Source organism: Lepidochelys kempii, chromosome 3, assembly GCF_965140265.1.
Source record: "Lepidochelys kempii isolate rLepKem1 chromosome 3, rLepKem1.hap2, whole genome shotgun sequence".
NCBI classification, from domain to species: domain Eukaryota; kingdom Metazoa; phylum Chordata; order Testudines; family Cheloniidae; genus Lepidochelys; species Lepidochelys kempii.
In genome coordinates, this window is record NC_133258.1 from 121,570,481 (window position 1) to 121,591,507 (window position 21,027).

The window sequence follows — 21,027 nt, forward strand, 5'->3', positions numbered from 1 at the left end:
CTAAAGCCATCAACCACCCTCCTTTCCTCATGGGTAGATAAGCAGAGTGGGGAGAGAGTCCAGAAACTTTCCTGTTCACATGAGCATCATGGTATAGTAACCACTGAGTTGAAGATACGAAGTAGTAATAGAAGAGAATGTTATTTGTCACCTGATTTGGGTAAGAGCCCTGTGGAAGACATCGCCAAGGGAGAAACATGGGACAATACACTAATAGCTAGACCAAGCCTGGGCAAACTTTTTGGCCCGAGGGCCACACTGAGGTTGCAAAACTGTATGGAGGGCCGGGTAGGGAAGACTGTGTTTCCCCAAACAGCCTGGCCCCTGCCCCCTATCCGCCCTCTCCCACTTCCTGCTCCCCTCAGATCCCCCGACCCATCCAACCCGCCCTGCTCCTTGTCTTGACTGCCCCCTCCTGGGACCGCCAGCCCCTTGGGACTCCCTGCCCCTATCCAACCCCCCCGTTTCCTGTCCCCTGACTGCCCCAAACCCTATCCACACCCCTATCCCCTGACAGGCCCCCCAGGACTCCCACACCTTTCCAACCACCTCGTTCCCAGGCCCCTCACCCCAGAGCCTCCACCTCATCCAACCACCCCGACAGGCCCCCCGGGACTTCCAAACCTATCCAACTGCCCCCTGCTCCCTGACTGCCCCCTGGGACCCGCTGGCCCCGGCCCCCTTAGCATGCCGCTCAGAGCAGCACGTCTGACAGCTATGCTGCCCGGCCGGAGCCAGCCACGCTGCCTTGCAGGAGCGCACAGCCCCCGCCACCCAGAATGCTGCCCGCATGGTGGTGTGTCTGCGGGGGCCAGGGGACAGCGGGGGAGGGGCCGGGGATTAGCCTCCCCAGTGGGGAGCTCAAGAGCCGGGCAGGACAGTCCTGTGGGCTGGATGTGGCCTGTAGTTTGCCCACCTCTGAACTAGACTCTAGTATGGGTGTACAAGAAGTCTACCTCTCCATTGCAGGTCACGATGCAGTCCTTGTGCTTGGCGGTGCACGTTATTCTCAAAAAGGCAGGGAGAAAGATGGGTGTGTGCCCCACTCTCACCCGCTCCATCCTCCCACACACACACTGCACCAGCCCTGTGAACAGAAACAGTGCACAGGGGAGTATGCCCCACCCCCCTATCCATTCAAGGTGCCCTTCCCTCGGGCACTGGAGAGCACCCGAAGAAATACAGAATTCCTCCTACAGCGTCACATATGGTTACAGCTCTGCATAACCTCCAATGCAGAATTGAGTCCAATTTTTATGTGCTAGTCTTTTGCCACGAACAACCAAGGCCCAGTTCTCCACTCCCTTGTACAACAGCTACACAAGATGCAAAGAGGGTATAAGAACAATGCCATTCTGGTTTGGTAGTGCTTTACACTATTGAATCCACCCTTCAGTCTTTAGAAGATTAAGGGTGGGATTTTCAAAAGCATGCAAATAATTTAGGAGCTCAAGTTTCAGTAACTTTCAAGGGATACGGTGCTCCTAAATCATTTAAGGGTTTTAGAAAACCCCACCCCAAAACCAAATAAGAAAATATATCATTGTATTAGTATGTTTTAACAGTAAAAAAAAAAATAATTTTTTTTAAAAAAGCAGCTGATCATATAATCGCAAGGCCAAATTCTGCTCAGAGTTATATCAATGTAAAACAAGAGAACCTCCACTGAATTCAATGTCAAGAAAAGCAGAATTTGGCCCAAAGACACTACAGATAGTGAACTGGCTCGCCAGCTTAGCAAGAGCTGCTAACAGATTTATTTCACCCAGAGATGCAGACACTAGATAATTGAGCATGGACTGCACCCACTTTAAAGGCTCATAAAGCAGGGAACTGTGTTTACAATTCAGTCAGAAGTCTGACTGAGCCACAATAGTAAATGGTGGAGACACAGAAGGGCAGATGGAGGACAAGAGTGTGATTACTACAGGCACTATCTTGACGTTGACTGGTAGCAGCCAAAGGCTGCCTGGAATCTGTCAGTAACCCACATTGCCTCAGGCCTATTCCATGGCCCAGGCTTTATGCCCTGCCCGCTGCCATCCCTTACAGAATACACTAATCCTATTGGATATTATCACATCATCATAGAGCAGACCCTCCCAGATCCAGACATGAAGTTCTTTACCTCCTGTGCACAACCTGTCCTAAAACCAGAAACATCCCTCTGAGCATCCACAATCTCCTCCTGCGAGCTGGGAAGTCTCCTCTCCATTACAGGTCCTGGCTTCCTCTTCTGCTCTGCTGTATAAAACAGATGGACCTGGCTGTCTGAAGAGATATAGCTGCCTTCGGTCCCCTACCCTTTTCTGTCTGGCCACTGAATCCTATCATCAAGCACAGGAAAGGGAGGTTGGGAGTGAGTCAGGCTCCTCTTGCATAACCCCAGCCACAGTGCCGGATTCTCCTCTCACACAGCTGCAATGCCATTCACCTTCAGTGGAGGTGCTCCTGATTTACACCATTCTAGTGGGAGCAAAATCAAGGCTATGAGTCCTCTTGAAACCTAGACCAACACTATTGTCAGAATGTCTACAAGTAATCAGCTCTTGGATGAAGAGCAGCTGGCTCAAGATTGAACCAGGCAAGACTGAAGTGATGCTAGTATAAAAGAGGAAACATTTTGAAGAATTAGCTGAAACGTCTCAACCTCTCAAAAGGAATACAGCTTCCATTCATTGAACTGGTGTGAAGCCTCGATCCTGTTTGACACCTCACTAAGCTTGCATGACTAGGTAGCATCAGTATCTTAAACCATACCTTCTTTCACCACCAGCTTGCTAGGACACTTTGTCCCTTCCTCCCAGATGAGGGCCCGGCCACAGCGATCCATTCACTTGTCATCTGCAGGCTGGATTACAATAATTTACTGTATCTGAAGATGTGGCACAGGCTCCAGCTGGTACAGAATTTGGCTTCGCTCCTTCTTCATGAGCATATCAGGCCTGTAACTCAAGTCTTTCTACTAACTGCAGTCAGCTTCTGATGCCAGTTTAAAGCCTTGGTCCTAATACACAAAGCAATTAAGGCGGGGCGGGCAAACTTTTTGGCCTGAGGGCCGTATCTGGTTTCAGAAATTGTATGGAGGGCCGGTTAGGGGAGGCTGTGCCTCCCCAAACAGCAGTAAGCCCCCATCTGACCCCCCCTGCTTCTCACCCCTTACAGACCCCAGGACTCCTACTCCACCCAAAGCCCCTGTTCCTTGACACCCCCCTCCCCTCCGGGACCCCTGCCCAATCCACCCCCACTGCTCTCTGTTCCCTGACTGCCCCTGGACCCTGGAGTTTTTTTGGTCATCCTCTGCAGTGTTCCCATGGGTCACTTGCTGGTTTGAATTAGAGAGAATGGTAGATTCTTTGTCACTTGACGTCTCTAATTTAAGATCAGAGGACTTCAGTAACTCAGCCACAGGTTATGGGCCTACTACAGGAGTGGGTGGGTGAGGTTCTGTTGCCTCCAACGTGCAGGAGTCAGACTAGATGATTAGGATGGTCTCTTCAGCCTTAAAAGTCTGAGTAAATTCTTCCCGCTATATACTCTAAAAGAAGATACTATGACCCTGTATCATCTCAAGGCAATTGGCAGAAGAGGCAGCAGCAAAACCAAATATTTAAAACTGAGCCCCTTTCAGGAGCATATTAGCAAGTTTGTTATTATACAAAGGCTTCCGAGGCGTCTTCACACAAGATCTAAAAAAAATAGGTAAATAAGTCAGTAGAATGGAACAAGTGCCCTAAAAAAAAAAAAATCCAAAATTTTGAAATCGATTCCATTTTGCAAGTTTAAACAAAACTATACAAACAAAACAAAATGTGAATTTTAAAATCAAAAGCATTCTAATTTTTCATTTACAAAACATGGTTTTCAGTAAGTGAAGAATTCTGATAATTATTTTGATCAGAAGGATCACAAAAATGTTTTTTTATGAAAAACTTTAAAAAAAAGAAAGCATATTTTAAATAGGGCTATTTTTCAAATTAAAAAAAAAACAAAAACAAAACACCTGTTAGAAAAATTTCACCCAGCTCTACTAAAATCCTTATGAAGAAGGTATGTGTGCGCAACTGTAAATAATGAACAAACAGACTATCTAGGGGAAGTCCTAGCAGGAAAATGAATTCTGCTTGTATCAGTAAACCAGGGACATGCTTTGAAAGCCAGTGGAACCTTGCCATAAATTCAGTAGGGCCAGGATTTCAGCAAAAGTCATACAAATGAGACCCATATCAGGGTATTTTACTTCCTTCTTTCCTTTCATTGTTGAGTCTGGTATTTGCACATAGTCCTCCTTCTGCCCCTTTGCCACCAGCAGGGATGCACAGTACTATCATCAGCACAGTAAGCAGTTTGGGGAAAGGGGAGTAAATTGCTGTCACTATCCGATCTCAAAAAGAAAAGGAGGAATTATGGCACCTTAGAGACTATCTTTATCTGAGCTTAAGCTTTCGTGAGCTACAGCTCACTTCACTGGATGCCTGTAGTGGACCGTAGCTCACGAAAGCTTATGCTCAAATAAATTGGTTAGTCTCTAAGGTGCCACAAGTACTCCTTGTCTTTTTGCGAATACAGACTAACATGGCTGCTACTCTAAAACCTATCAGATCTCAGCCTTTGCTAACAGAACCATATTCCTAACCTCTCAAGCCATTAATTTTGGTAAATGACTCCTAAACCAAATAATATTTTGGGGTTTCACAGCTACTGGACATCACAGACAACTGCCTATTTTTCTTCTCATTGTTAAGCCAATGTCAGTGAAAACCCTTCTGTTAAAGGGAGAGTACAGAGACCCGAGGCTACAATAGTGACTGCGGGGCAACTCTACTGGTGCTTCCTGGACTGTCAGGGAGAACCCTGGGCAAAGCCCAATTATTCAGATTCTCTGTGCGGGTTCTTATTTGGACCAAAGTAAGGGTGAGTTTCAGCAAAGAGTTTCTTCGCCATCCCCCAATCCCTTGGCTTCTTAGTTTCAGAAGGCATTATGAATATTTGCCTATCACCTTTAAAAAAAAATAAATAAAAATAAAAGGTGAACAGACGTTATCTGCTTCATGGCCCACATACCAATAATGGATAGGTGGGGAGGAGAACATTTGGTTAAAAAAATTTAAATGCATCTTTTAGGTCCCCTATGACCAGGCCTCACTAGCTCCAGATCAGTGAGGTATTAGGCCATGCATTATGTTTGGTGATGACCACAGAGCTCAGCTCCACGCGGGATTGGGGAGTATTATCTAGTGAAGGTTACTTTTTCACTCTCAGGTGTAATATTACTATGATTGCAACACATTTTAAAAAAGCCTACCCAGGTTTTTTCTAAGTTAAATTTACATTATCTGAAGAACAGAGTTTAGATATTTTAATTAGTATAAGAAGGAACCAAAGTCAACAAGAGTTCTGGTTGTGTGTGTTTTAAACAAGTTAACATTTAAATTGCTACCATCCCAAGTTAGGGGATGTGCTCTGTTCTGTCATACTTCCATTTGGGAAAGACCTCATATTCCCCCTATTCTGACAGTGATTAAATCAACACCTCTTTCCCCCAGTTCACTACCTTTGTTCTCAATAGAAAGGTCAGATCTCATCACTTTGCTGATTTGTCATTAAGTTTATGTAATGCAGTGTTTCATGACTAATACCAATATGTGACCGGATTGTTTATCTAGCGGGAACACAAGGCAACTTAGAACATTATGTATTACAGTGGTTATGACACATACAACTTTGCAATTTGGCCATAAAGCTTTGTGCAATATGGAAAAATCCACTGTAGCATTGCTATAAGTGCATCTCTTTAAATCTAATGCATAAGACAAAGAGCTATGGCAAATAATGTACCATGCTCTACCATTTACCATCTTTCTTAGAAGGATTAAATCCAAATGTAAACATTCATTAATAAAATTACTGTTCTACTAAGAATGGATCTCAAAGACAACTAATCAGTTATATAAATTACGGGCCAGTTCATTCCTTGGGTCCATGATAGGCTTTTGTTCATTTCTGGTAAGTGTCGTTTAAATTACTAAAATGATAAAACCTCCCAGAATACTAACAAAGGCACTGTAGTATATTTTGTAAAAATAATGAAGTCTTTGTAATATGATCTCATTGCAGCTGCCAGCTATTAAATCTCTGCTGAAAAGTGGGACAAGATTATTTGATTAGCTTTGGAGAAAGTTACTGGGTGTATGAATTAATAACATGAGAATTTCTTCGAGGTAAATTGTAATAGAATTCACACAGCATAAAGGAGAACATGTAGTTGCTCTGCCCACACAAGCAGAGCAGGGCTCTACCTGTAACTCAGAGTACTTTACACTGCAGCTCCAGCTGTAATTCTCAGCTTGGGTGGATAGACATATGCTAGCTTTGATCGAAGTAGCGTGCTGAAATTAGCAGTGTAACCACAGTGGCAGGACTGGTTGCCTTGAGTCCAATCTCACCCAAGACCCTGGGTAGATATTGCACGGCTAGTCCATCCACTGCCCATGCCACCGTGGCTGCATTTCTGTTTTTAGCATGTTTGCTCAATCAAAGCTAGCATGTGTATGTCCACCCAAGCTGGACACTATACCTTCAGCTGCAGCATAACAAGGGCCCTACCAAATTTATGGTCATGAAAAGCGCGTTGCGGACCGTGAAATCTGGTCTTTTGAATGCTTTTACCCTATACTACACGTCACAGGGGGAGACCAGCATTTCTCAAAGTGGGGGTTCTGACTCAAAAGGAGGTTGCGGGGGGGGGGGTTATTTTAGGGAGGCTGCAGTATTGCCACCCTTACTTCTGCACTGCCTTCAGGCTGGGTGGCTGGAGCGTGGCGGCTGGTGGCAGTACATCACTAATACCATACCACGCCATCTTTACCTCTGCGCTGCTGCTGGCTGCGGCTCTGCTGTCAGAGCTGGGCTCCCGGCCACCAGTCACCGCTCTCCAACTGCCCAGCTCTGAACGCAACATTGCAGCCAGCAACAGAGCAGAAGTAAGGGTAGCAGTACCGCAACCCCTGGCGACCCCCCTCCCCCTTGCCCGCCCGCACCCTCTCCTTTTTGGGTCAGAACCCCTACAATTATAACACTGAAATTTCAGATTTAAAGATATCCGAAAAAAAATGAAAATTATTTTTAAAAACTTATGACTGTGATATTGACCAAAATGGGCCATGAATTTGGTAAGGCCCTAAGCCTAACCTTTCCCTTTTAATCCCTACTGCTTACTTGCTCCATGGGGGAAAGTAAGCCATGACTTTCGTGGCTCATCTCGCTTCCTGTGCATGCCTGCCTATCCACCTGCACAAGAGGAGAAGGAAGTCATGTTCTCCCCACCACACCATTTCCCTTCACACGGGTAGCAAGTATAAGGATGTAAGAGGGCTCCTTACACCTCTAACAGGACACTGGGCGTTGGCACACATACATACACCTCAGCATGCTTTGAGCTGTAGTCACAGGGCACATGATTAGGAGCGAGCATGCATGTGACTGACAGTAAGCTTTCTGTTGATAAAAGCCAGGAAAGGGTGACCTCAGGGGAAGGATGCATCTTCTCCCTGCCAAGTTTATGCAAAGTAGAAAAGTCTGTTACACAACTGTGCATGTTACTTTCTGCCTTTTCCATCTCTGTTATTAATAAAGCACACCCTGTGAAAGGGGACGTGAAACTGAACCTGAGGATTTAGGCTGTCACAGCAGCCTGTCTGTTGCACCAAACTCCTTCAGACTCTACCATTCTTAATCCTGCCTTGTAGGTAACATTCAGTGGTCCCCAGTTTCCCAGGGATGTGTTTCTTCAGTGTCCAGTCCTTCTCAAGATACCCACAGAAATCAAGTTTGCTGCCTCCAAAGTGACAGTGTACACACCAGCCTGTTGGCTCACTGAGGGCACACTGTACCTTAAATATAGTAAGCCTCTCTCAATGCTAGAATGTTTATTAAGTGACACTAAGGCAAACAAAGAAAGGGTTACAAACAAAACAAGATAACACGCTTTTTAGTTTCTAAAGGCAGGTCTACACTTAAAATGCTGGTTTCAGAGTAGCAGCCGTGTTAGTCTATATTGGCAAAAAGAAAAGGACTTGTGGCACCTTAGAGACTAACCAATTTATTTGAGCTTAAGATTTCGTGAGCTACAGCTCACTTCATCAGATGCTAACGTGCCACAAGTCCTCCTTTTTACTTAAAATGCTGTAGTGCTTCAAGGACGCTGCCACTATACCGATGGGAAAGCTTCTCCCCGTCGGCGTAGTTAATCCACCTTTACAAGAGGTGGTAGCTATGTCGCTGGGAGAAGCCCTCCTGTCAACATAGTCTACATTGGAGGTTAGGTTGGTATAAGTGCATTGTTCAGGGGTGTGGATTTTTCACACCCCTGAGCCAGGCAGTTATACCGATGTAAATTTAGAGTGTAGATTTGGCCTAAGATAACTTTAGCAAGCTACAATCTCTGCCGAAACAGCTCTCTCATGTCCTCCAGGGGTTACAGTGGACGAGAAGCTGGATAGGAGTCAACAGTGTGCCCTTATTTTGGAATGTATACGTAGGGGCATTGCCAGCAGATCGAGGGACGTGATGGTTCCCCTCTATTCGACATTGGTGAGGCCTCATCTGGAGTACTGTGTCCAGTTTTGGGCCCCACACTACAAGAAGGACGTGGAAAAATTGGAAAACGTCCAGCGGAGGGCAACAAAAATGATTCGGGGACTGGAGCGCATGACTTATGAGGAGAGGCTGAGGGAAGTGGGATTGTTTAGTCTGCGGAAGAGAAGAACGAGGGGGGATTTGATAGCTGCTTTCAACTACCTGAAAGGGGGTTCCAAAGAGGATGGATCTAGACTGTTCTCCGTGGTAGCTGATGACAGAACAAGGAGTAACGGTCTCAAGTTGCAGTGGGGGAGGTTTAGGTTGGATATTAGGAAAAACGTTTTCACTAGGGGGGTGGTGAAACACTGGAATGCGTTGCCGAGGGAGGTGGTGGAATCTCCTTCCTCAGATATTTTTAAGGTCAGGCTTGACAAAGCCCTGGCTGGGATGATTTAGTTGGGGACCGGTCCTGCTTTGAGCAGGGGGTTGGACTAGATGACCTCCTGAAGTCCCTTCCAACTCTGATATTCTGTGGTTAAGTTATCAGCAGCACCAGCCCTTCTGGTAGGAGGATCCAACGTTCACAGAATGAGAGGGTGCTCTCTTTTCTGTCCTGTAAGTGATAGAGAACTAGAAAGTCTTTTGCTCTCCTTATATTTCCCAAAGTCCATGGTCTTTTAAAATGGAACCCAGACAAAGTTCCTTCCCCCGACTGGTGTGCAGATGCCAGGCTGTCTTCTTCATGGTCCTGTGAATTTGCTCTCTTTAATTACTTTGGATACCATCGATGTTCCTTCATTGTCTCCAGCATCACCTTACTCAATTTACAATGCAGACATGGGCAAACAGCTAAAACAACAGGTTTCAGAGTAGCAGCCGTATTAGTCTGTATTCACAGAAAGAAAAGCAGTACTTGTGGCATCTTAGAGACTAACCAATTTATTTGAGCATAAGCTTTCATGAGCTACAGCTCACCGATGAAGTGAGCTGTAGCTCACGAAAGCTTATGCTCAAATAAATTGGTTCGACTCTAAGGTGCCACAAGTCCTCCTTTTCTTTTCGCTAAAACAACGTTCTTTTGTCTAGGACAACTTTGTTTAACATGCCTCCACAGCGTGTTTTAAGAACATATTACCAGCATACATACATACCTCTGCACACACATCTATACATATACCACGCAAAGATATTCATTACCAGCCTATCACCAGCTATTAAGATGATACCTTACAAGATGCCATTTGGCTAAACGCTCGGACAACAGCGGGTTGAGTGGGCCCTTTGCCAGTTGACATAAAGGGTCTCTTAGGGTCACAGAAAATTTAAATCCACAGAAAGCCAAAGGGTACATTTTACTGTCTGCACATAGGGGCAAACTCTACCCAACCCCCAGGACACAAGGCCCCATGCTTGGCAGAGCTAGCTCTGTTCCTTCCACTGAACGAGGGAGGCAGGATGCAAAGCACCTATGCAAGGGCTATGCATGTCTTATGCACTAGAGCACAGTTCTGTGTGGTTTATGTATACCCTGGAATAAAGGGAGGTCTTGGGGTATATGATGGCAGGTGAGAGCTGGGCTAGTGGATCCATTGTTTTTCCATTTCATTTCTGCTCCCTCATCAAATAAGGGTGAGGAGCACCCCCTATCCCCGGCTCTCATATCCCCCAAACAGTCATTTGTAAGTCGTAATTTGCAAAGTAACTTTACCCAGAAGTGTAATAATATCCATTTGAAAGCACAACAACAGTTATTTAGCACTGCTTTCATTTATTTATAAGTCAGATTAGGAGCCAAGACATTTTACAAGTAAGCATTTGTTCACACAATGGTACCACTGCTTTTATTCTTCAGTTTCCTTTTGAAAGCCAAGTGCACTCACTGTGAAGCAGCACTGTCACTACATAGGGCAAACTTTACTCACCCATGCAGAGAGCCTGCAAGAGCACTGAAGTGCATGAGCTAATTCTCCCCTGAGCAGATGGCCCCACTGAAGACCCTCTGCATGGCACTAAATGACACCTTGAGGATGTTGTTTACCCAATCGCTGGAGTCACATTCTGGTTTATTTCAGCAGAATAATTTTTAATGCGGAGAAGAATGTCTCTGTAGCAGAGCTACATTCTAAAGGGCCGCTTCAAAAACTGGTCCATGCTGGGGGTCAGCGCTACCCCAGTCAGAGCTCTGCCACGGAGACTGTGACCTTAAGAACCCTTCAGTGCCAACTGATACAAGAATATCCTGAAGCTAGTATGTACATTCTGGTTCCACCAAAGAAAATCAAATGAGATCTTAAATGAAAGACAAGGTCACAATGGTCATTAATATCATTGTGAAATGCATGTACACAAACGATGTAAAAAAGTTCGCTGGATACAGAAAATATGTTCATAAAGACTGTCAAGGCAGAGGTGACAAACAACTTTCTGCCAGACAAAGGATGTTTATTCACCTGTCTCCCTCAGTCTAAAGTTAACAAAACCGGAAGGTCCTTCACATACGAAGTCAGCAGTGCGGGAAGCAGCACACCAGAGAATAAGCAGCGGGCAGTTGTCCTGACATGGAGAACAAACAAACAAGGAACTCTGGAGAAGATAAGAGAAGGCAAGGAAGATACTCCTTCATTTTGCACCTAGGAAGTAATCAGGCAGTGCAATTACATGAATGAAAACAGATCACAACCTGCCCTGCTCAAAATACTGCAAAGGACATTTGGGTGAAAAAAAACTTATTCAGACTGGAGGTTAACTTAAGTTTAGTTTCTAGGAATCATGTTATGATTCCGCTTTTTAATGTAACCCTTCTGTTTGCATTGTCCTTACTCACTATCTCTTACATTTTGAACGTTGATAATAAACTTATGATTGTTTTTACTATAACTGTAGCTCAGTGCTGTGGTATTATATAAGGAGCTGTTCCAGAGTTGAATCAACCACGCTGGTGTGTACACAGACCCCTTGGACAGCAGATCTGTTTTTTTCTGTAAGTAACCAGTGAGTAAGGGGCTGGACACTACAGAGAAATGTTTCAAAGGGACTCGGAGACTGGGTACACCTATTATTAGCCTACAAGGCAAAGTAAGAGCTGGCACAGCCCAGAGGAGGTTGTTTGGGTGGCTAACAGGCTAGAGGTGTCAGGGAGCGGACACCCAGTTAAGCACATGCAAGTCTCCCTCTCACTGGAGGGGGATGTAACAATGTCACTGTCAGTCCTGGTCATCCCAAGAACAATCACAGAGACATAGTCCCTCTCTCAGCTCTCATGTAGGCTGTGGGAGTACCCAAGCTATACCCTATCTTTAAGGGGTCCAGACTGCTCCCCACATTACGCTAGACCAGCTCCACAGACCAGCACAGGTGGGGGGCAAGGTTCTGCATCATCCTCTTTGTGGTGGTTTGCAGCCCCCCCCCCCCCCCCCCCCAAGATCATACAGAGGAAAAAGTCCTTCTACAAGTGCAAGAATTGTGATTGCCCCCCCCAAGGGCTCCATTGCAGCCCACACTAAGGGGGGGGGGAGAAAGATGGATTCTTGAGTGCTCTCAGCTTCTATGCAAAGGCTGAGCACAGTCTATCCCTATGTCGTTTTATAAACATCTGGTGGTTTGCCAGATCTATGTTCCAACACCAGCTTTTAAGCACACATTTATTTTAAGCTCCATGCTGCTGAACTTTACAGTGTTTGAGATTATATTACAGCAGCACCCAGCAGTTCAGTACAGAGGAGGGTTTATCGGCGTTGTCATTTTAAAGAGGGGAATTAACAGAGATTTTAATCAAAATTATTAAACACATGTTTGAAGCTTAGCATGGCATAGAAGTGTTCCCAGCCCAGAGCAAAGATTTTGTACCAATATTTTGTTTCATTTGGGATAGAATGTTCTACTCACTAAAGTGAGTGACTAACAATCACATACCGGGCTTGAGCCAAGAATAATGCAGACTAGCAGTGTACAAACTTTCCCATACGGTTCTGCTCTTGAACACCCTCTGCTCTTGCAGCCAACAGGGAGTGATGTGGACAAACAAGACTCTCACTAAACTCACTTTGCCAGATCCACATCAGGATTTGACTAGTGGTTTGCAACGGAGACAGTGTGAGCATGAAGGGTCAGCATGCAGTAGCCGAAGTTAGTTACAAATTCCTTCTGCCCATTGGAGTTAGAAGCAAATTGCAGCTGTAATAACCCCCTTCAAGTTAAAAACTTTCCTGCAGCATTTGATCGTATTTTAAAAACTGGTCAGTGAAGACTGAAGTGCATTATTTCATTTAGGGTGGTGGCCTCTCAGGGCATTGGGAACATTGGTCAGGCAATGCAGGGAAGCTCATATAGCTGCCATCTATAACTCTTCCTGTTTTAAGGATGGGGGAGGGGTGTACTAAAAATAAGCCAATGATCTCTGGAAACTAACAGCACATATAAGGTCTGATTATGATCACTCTTTTCTGGTGCAGGAGAGATTAGAGTCAGGATGAGAACATATAAATTCACGGACTATTCCAAGAAGCCAGCAGTACTTAGTCATGATGAGGGAATAAAGGAAGATAAGCTACCATGACAGCAGATGCTGAAAATGGACGAGTGAGAATACTGTATGTCCAAAGCAGAAAAGAAAGCAAAACCAATCTCTACCACCCTTTGCATTTGTGACTTCATGAGAACTTTTGTAGCGTTGAAGATGAAACAATTCCCCTGAATTTTGTGAAATTATCTTTACCTTCAACATCAAAATGGAGGTGCTTGCTTGATCTAATGGAATTTGCTATGCTGCCCTCACTTAGCTCTGGAGTTATGCCAACTATTCCTGCTCTATTTCACTGTTTTGGTTGACTCTGTGATTCATGCTATTACAAACTGCGCAAAGCAATATGAGGGTTATCACCATTTCAAAGTATTCTTCTTTACTTTCTCCAAGCATAAACCAAGGGCCCAATCCTGCAAAGACTTCCATCAGATCTACACGTGGAATGACCCAACCTAAGCTGTTTTATTAATCAATACCCCAAGGCTCCAAAGACTTTACTGCTTACACTTTTTAAAACACTAATTTTTACTGATTAGTTTAATGCAGTTTCTTTCAAATACAGATTGTGTTGTTGTTTTAACCTTAATACCATTTTCCCCTTGTTCAAACACCAAGCACATATGGATGACTCATTCCAGGCTTGCTGACCTTTAGTGCACCACGCGGGGGTGGTGGGAGGAGAGAATCACTCTTACCCTACAGCTAGCTTGCTCTGGGCATGAACGGCAAAATTTTAAAACAAGGCCTCTTTCAGCCAAGTCAACGTTGTGGGCCAGATGTGCAACAGTGGCTGAAGCAGCGCATTGCATAATTGAGGACAGTGTGCAACAGTGGCCACCACTCCTGATCCCAGGTCTATCCAGATGGTAGGCCAGCCTCTAGCATAAACTAGAGAATCTTAACAGCTGTATTTTCCACCGAATGCATCCGATGAAAGCTTATGCTCAAATAAATTTGTTAGTCTCTAAGGTGCCACAAATACTCCTTTTCTTTTAACAGCTGTTCTCATCTAGGGCAATTTTGCCAGCCTCTAGGGGCCTTGTGAGCAGCTGGGGGATCCCAGTGTAGTTAAGAATGCTATTGCCCTCAGGAGACAGAATCTTTAACTAATGCACTCAAGAGATCAATCAGTAATCAATACTCCCATCCACAAATAAGACAACACCAGGTTGCAGCCCCTGCAGTCACAATCATGCATGAGGGTGGAACAGAAACAGCTGTGGCTCGCCAGCCACACAAGTCCTCTCCGCAGGGGGACTTCTCTAGTAGACAACTAAGCTGGCTTTAGTGCTACACTGCCCCACTGGCCTTGGCTCAGCTCCAGTATCTGGCCCTATGCATGGAGTCACTTATGCACACAAGTGAATAGCATCTGCAAGCAAAACACTCCATGTTCAGATACAAATAGAGTACAAATGCAATCTGAGTATTAAAACACATTAAAGTGACAAAACTTGTTGCCTGAAATACAAATGGAGGCTTCTTTGAAATCTGGTGTGGCAGGGTGCATTCAATTTTGTGGCTCCCTGCTTTGGGTTCCCCACTACACCCCACTTCAAGAAGCAGTGAGCTGAGGGGAACAGAGAAGAGAAGGTGGGTCCTTCAAGCTTGCCTAGAGAAGACTCTCCAGAGCATCCAATTTGAAAGCTAGACATACCTGGCACTCCAAGGGCTAGCGGCCACCAATCAGGGCCTGCTGGCTGCCTGGTCTTAGCAGTTCAGTTCCAGGCTGGGAGCAGTGGAGTGAAGGATGCTCCTCTCTGGCCAAAGGAGCCTGGCAATCAGACAGAGGTACACAGCTGGGAAGAACCTGAGGACACTGGCCCTGACTTATGACTAGAAAGAGGGGCCGGTAGGAAGAGGCCCATGGAAATAGCAGTGAAGGACTGAAGTTGATCAGCACATGGCTGGTGTGTATAGGGTCCCTGAGTTGGAACCCAGAGTAGTGGGCAGGTCTAGGTTCCCCTACCAGCCACAGGTAAAGGGACATAAACCTCAATGAGGAGGCATGGCTTATCTGGGAGCCCGAACATGGAATGAATTTAAAGGGCCCAGAGCCAGGGCTGAAGATCCTAGTGAGGGAAAATAGAATCCAATAAACAGTCTAACACCGTGGAAGGGGTTCCCTTGGACTTTTTGACATGGCTTAAGGCCCAAGACATTGAAAAAAAAAATCAACAAGATCATCTGGCAGACTGCAGAGGGTGTGGTAAGTGTCCCTTTGCAACTATTCTTGTTAAAAAAAAAAATGCTTAGACCCTGGTATAAATGAAAACCATGTAAAAAAAGTAAACACCTCAAAAGTCTATCCCTACTAGTCTATAGAAAATAAAGTGAACTTGGGGTTTTTGGTGGAATGGGCCTGGTGACAGCTCTGTGAGGGGAAATTATCAGACATCAAGTGTCTTTTCTTTGGAGCTTCCCCTGATCCTATGATGGCTTCATGAGATTCTAAGGGGCTCCCTTTCTCTTTATTCTGAGAGTCATTTGCCACTGGACCCCTCCCAACTAAATCATTCCTATGCTCATCTTCCACCAAGTGCCTTCCAGTAAACAGACACTAATGTCTCTGCCCTTAAACACATCTTCAAGAGGCACTGAACAGACTGACATCTACCTCGCTCTCCATGCATCAGAGCTTAAGACAGTCTAATCTACAACATGCCCAAGGTTGGTCACAGAGCTGCATATGGCAGGGGTGGCCAACCTGAGCCTGAGAAGGACACAGAATTTACCAGCGTACATTTCCAAAGAGCCACGGTAATAAGTCAGCAGCCCCCCGCACCTGCTACCCCCTCCCCCCGAGCCTCCCACCTACCAGCAGCCCCGCCGATCAGTGTCTCCCCCTTCCTCCTGATCAGCTGTTTTGTGGGGTGCAGGAGGCTCTGGTGTGGGGGGGGGGGCAGGAGGGAGGAGCGAGGGCACAGCAGGCTCAGGGGAGAGGGTGGGAAGGGGTGGAATGGAGTGGAGGGAGGGCCTGTGGCAGAGCCAGGGGTTGAGAAGTGAGCATCCCTGGGCACATTGGAAAGTTCGGGGCTGGAGCTCCAGCCCCGGAGTCGGGGAGTTGCATATTAACATCTGAAGATCCACATGTGGGCCACCCCTGGCATATGGGTTCTTGCTCTCAGGTGTAAAATGAAAGAGTCCATTCAAATGACAGTGTTACCAGTTTAAAAGATTGTGGTTACACTGATTGACTCTGTGGATAGTGGAGAGCGAGAGGGGGAAGAGGAACTCCATTTTGACTCCCAACAAGCAAAGTGTGTCATGTGTTGTGGAAAACCAGCAGCTGCTTATGAGCAGAGAAGTATAGCTGATTTTCCAAAATGCACAGTGATTCATCAGGCACTGATGGGTAGGATCAAGCCTTTTCCTGTCTCAGGTTCTTAGAACTGGATAAACTGAAACATTGTTTTCAGCAAGCCCTTGTTACCGCACTTCACTGCAATGCATTTCTAGGGGCTCACGTTCAGGCAGTTTCTGATAGAATGAGGATATCCTCTCTTCTAGAGCTGTACCAAGTCCTGTGCAATTAGAGCACTTGAACAGCCGTACGCGGATCTCTTCCGTGCACCTCACAAGGCATGCACTTTTACAATAACTCCGAAAAGCCAACCTGTCCGACAGCCTGATTCACCACCACGTGAAACTTGTATTTATGGCTCCAGGTGGTCGAACAGCAATGGGCCAAATCCTTAACTCCTTGCTCATTGAAGTCAAAGGAAGTTTTAGCTGAGCAAGGACTTTGTAAAAACTGAACATGGATTTAAGATTTAGCCCAATGATTTTAGAAACAGTGACAGTTGGGAACACATTAGTATTCTACAGTCCGTATGCTGCTATTGAAAATGGGCAGGTTACATTGTTTCTCCTTTTGGGCCGATTCTGATCGCAACTGTTTTTTATGCTAGTGGAATTCTTCTCCCCTCTATGGACTTGTTCCTGATTTACACCAATGAGATCACATCCATTTAATTTTTATTAAACATGCATAAACACTTTACCATGTACTGGAGAAAAATACAGGCAATAATAGATACTTATGCGCCAAATTCTGCCACCCTTTTCCTCCCTGAGTGCAATCTTATTGTAAAACTAGACCCACTGATGTCAAAGGAACCAGATGTGCTGCAAAGTAGTACTGAACATGAGTAAGTACCAGAATCTGGCCCTATAACTTTCTCTTAGTAATATTCTGAACATTATTTTCCCTCAATAAAATAAGAGGCCAAAAATTCAGGAGCTCTTATTCAAACAAAGCTCCCATTTGGTGCTAGATGAGCAGTCTAACTATTGTATTCTCTATTAGGATTCATTAGGAAAAGGATAGATAAGACAGAAAATATATTGCCTCTATATCAAGATATGGGCGTACCATAGATTTAATACTGCATGCAGACGTGGTCGCCTCGTCTCAAAAAAGATCTATTGGAATTGGAAAAGCTACAGAAAAGGGCAACAAAAATTATTAGGGGTATGGAACAGCTTCCATATGAGGAGAGATTAATAAGATTGGGTGGGACTTTCCAGCTTGGAAAAGAAATGACTAAGGAGAGATATGATAAAGGTCTATAAAATCATGACTACTGTGGAGAAAGTAAATAGTGTTATTTACTCCTTCGCATAACACAAGAATTAGGGGTCACCCAATTAAATTAATAGGCAGCAGGTTTAAAACAAACAAAAGGAAGTATTTCTTCACACAACGCACAGTCAACTGTGGAACTCTTTGCCAGAGGATGTTGTGAAGACCAAGACTATAACAGGGTTCAAAAAAAGAACGATACACAGCAACTCCTCATTCAACGTTGTAGTTCTGTTCCTGAAAAATGCGACTTTAAGTGAAACGATGTTAAGAGAATCCAATATCCCCATAAGAATGAATGTAAAGGGGGGGGAGGGGGTTAGGTTCCAGGGAAACTTTTTTTTGCCATACAGTACAGTACTATAGTTGGGAGGTGCCCCCGCCTTACCCCACACAGGCACCGCCCACTAGCACTGGAGACAATGAGGCAAGCAAGGAGGCTGAAGGTGCTGTAGGCTAGGAGAAGCACATTGCGCCAGCAGCTTCCCCTATTTTGCAAGCACCAGAGACAGGGGCTCAACCCTCGGCCCACCCACTCCACCCCTTTCCCCAAGCCCCCCCCTTAACCCGCCTCCTCTTCTCCCCTTTACTCCGCACGCAGAGTCCTTGCTCCTCCCCACTCCCTCCGCCTCCTGCCCACGGCAATCAGCTGGCTTGCGGTATTCAGGAGGCAGAAGGGAGGGGGGAGGAGCGAGGACACTGCCTGCAGGCTTCCTCTCCCTCTCCCGCCTCCTGAACACTGCAAACCAGCTGATTGCCATGGGCAGGAGGAGGAGGGGGAAGGCTGCTAGCTATGGACAAAGCAGGCAGCCAAACGACATTATAGCAAAGCATTGCACAACTTTAAACGGATCATGTTCTGTAATTGAGCAGGGACAGAAGATCGAAACAACATTAAATGAGAGGAGGTTAAGTGGGGAGTTACTGTACATTCATGGAGGATAGGTCCATCAATGGCTATTAGCCAAGATGGGCAGGGATGCAAAACCAAACTCTGAAGCGTCCCTAGCGTAGTCTTGGTTTGCCAGAAGCTGGGAATGGGTGACAGGGGATGGATCACTTGATCATTACCTGTTCTGTTCATTCCCTCTGGGACAGCTGGCATTGGCCGCTATCAGAAGACAGGACACTGGGCTAGAAGGACCATTGGTCTGACCTGGTATGGTCATTCTTATGATTATATACACCTAAATACTGTGCATAGATCAGTGGTGTAGCTAGGAGTGGAAATTTGGGTGGGCCCCGACTTTCAGGTGGACGGGCAATGACAGACTGTGCTAGCTCAGCTTCTCCCCCTACGCCATGCCCTCTTCCTAGCCCTGGTGCCCCCAGACACAGGGTTGCACCTGCCAAGATGGGCATGCACATGAGGTGGCTTAGACAATGACAAGGCAGAGCTGCTGGAGCGCAGCTTTCTGAAGGGTGGACACACAGCTCCATCCTGGATTTCATGTGCCTGAGTGATGCTCCGGGCCATTGTGGCAAAGCTACACCTCTGCTCAGATTTGGGTGGGCCAGGATGCTAAGTGAGTGGGCTGTGGCCCACCGAGGCCCACCAGTGGCTACACCTCTGGCATAGATACAGTACTCTAAAATTTGACATGTTTATTCAATGAATAAATGCAATAGTTTCAAATCAAGCTAGTACTGTATGCAAGAGTCATATTGTGAGCCAGTATTATTTATCATCTTTTCATGCCAACACTACTGAAATCTGGAACACTTACCCAATTTAAAAAACAAAGTCATGTGTGTCCATGAATCTCTTCAGGATAATGGAGAAATCGGAAGATATACCAGATGAAAACCATTTAGAATGGTATGTAACTATATACAGTGACAGTATGCCTCTGTAAATATTAAGTTGTATCATTCCTTGGTCAGTATTTACTTTTTTGGCCAATCAAACGTGATGCTCATCATAAGAATCCAATATCTATATTATCTTGTGTCAAATGAATGCCCTAGTATGAGTGGACGAAAAAGTTACACTCTAGCACATTTTGATAAAAAGAACCTCACATACTTTAACCAATACACATATAGTCTCACAGCAAAATGTAGGGATTTATATGCATGAATATGCAAACATAGATAAGATTACTACCTAACAAATAATTCATTGGTCAAGATATGGAAATAAAACTTTTTAAAAATTCTTACGGCTTGAAATGCAGTAAGCCAGTCTGCAATTGATCTTCCTGAAAAGCTGCTTGTTGACTGGCCAGAGGACAAGTGTGAAGAGCTGAATGAAGTTAATCATCAGTCCGGACACTATAAATATGTAGCAGATAAGAAGGTGGCAAATGAACTGAGACTTCAGAAAGCCAATGATGTCCATGGTTCTTTAAGAATGGAAGGGTAACTGCCAGAAAGAGAAAATCCAGGAATTCAGAAGATAGTCTGCAAAATCAAGCAACAATAGCAGCTGTTAGTAAACAGAAATAAAGTTAAATAGAAATAAAAATTTGAATACATAGATAACTCACGACTAGTGTTAGCAGTGAAGTCACTGCTTTCCTACTAAATCTTTTTTTCTATTCTTAAGAGAAAGACCTGGTTACAAATACTTACAAAAACAGACACTGAAAAACAAAGCTACATTTTCAAACAATTTACATCATTTGGTGATGAACACGTGCTCCTATGCCTAAATCCCACTGACTTCAAGAATGAAGTGCTTTGCTGGATAGAGATGGGATTACCCAGGTACTCAGTGTCAACCATGCTCATATGCTCTGCTGAATCAGATCCTTATTGATAAAGTATGAAATAACTGTACAGAATGGTGTTCAGACAATTACATTCGAAATAAGATATATTCCTTGAACTTTACCTTCATGATGAGCCCCAAAAGTTACATTCGTACAGTCTTGAGAAATTAAAGACAAAAAACAAAGAAAAACTGTTTGCTTCATGCCCTGGGACAGCAGTTTTAATCAAGGTCCACAAGGTACTCTGAGAAAGTGGCTGATAGGTCACACGTCCTTAGTCCCTGCTAGTGAATGGTACTACATACATACCTGCATGTGTAACTTATTTTGCTTTGGAAGCCCAGTCCCCCTCTACAAAACACTTAGTTCTGCCAGGTGCTAAGCATTCTGGCTCAGTGCAGTAGAGACGAGAAGCACATGCTTAAAATTTAAGCATGTGAGCAGTCCCATTGAAATCAATAAAGCTACCCAGCTGTTTACAGTTAATCACATAACTAAGTGTTTTGCTAGATAGAGCAAGTGAGCTGATCATCTTGCAGGACTGAGTCTTTATTCAGTAGTGCAGAGAAGCTGAAAAAGTGAACCAGCTCAGAACATTTTGCAGCTCACCTTTAAGCCTACAAAAG

The 21,027-nt window shown here is 45.0% G+C and overlaps 1 protein-coding gene across 7 annotated transcripts in view; it reads right to left on the reverse strand.

Annotated features, from left to right (window-relative positions):
* The window catches only part of AGPAT4 (1-acylglycerol-3-phosphate O-acyltransferase 4), a 154,280-nt gene that overhangs the window by 83,977 nt on the left and 49,276 nt on the right, over positions 1-21,027 (reverse strand). For all 7 annotated transcript variants that reach the window (XR_012158120.1, XR_012158118.1, XR_012158117.1 and 4 more), the window contains one exon: positions 19,851-20,090. Coding sequence is in view for 3 of the 7 variants with exons in the window: in XM_073337852.1 (XP_073193953.1) it covers positions 19,851-20,028 (178 nt within the window). In the remaining 4 variants the exon portion in view is untranslated. The remainder of the gene's footprint in view (positions 1-19,850; positions 20,091-21,027) is intronic.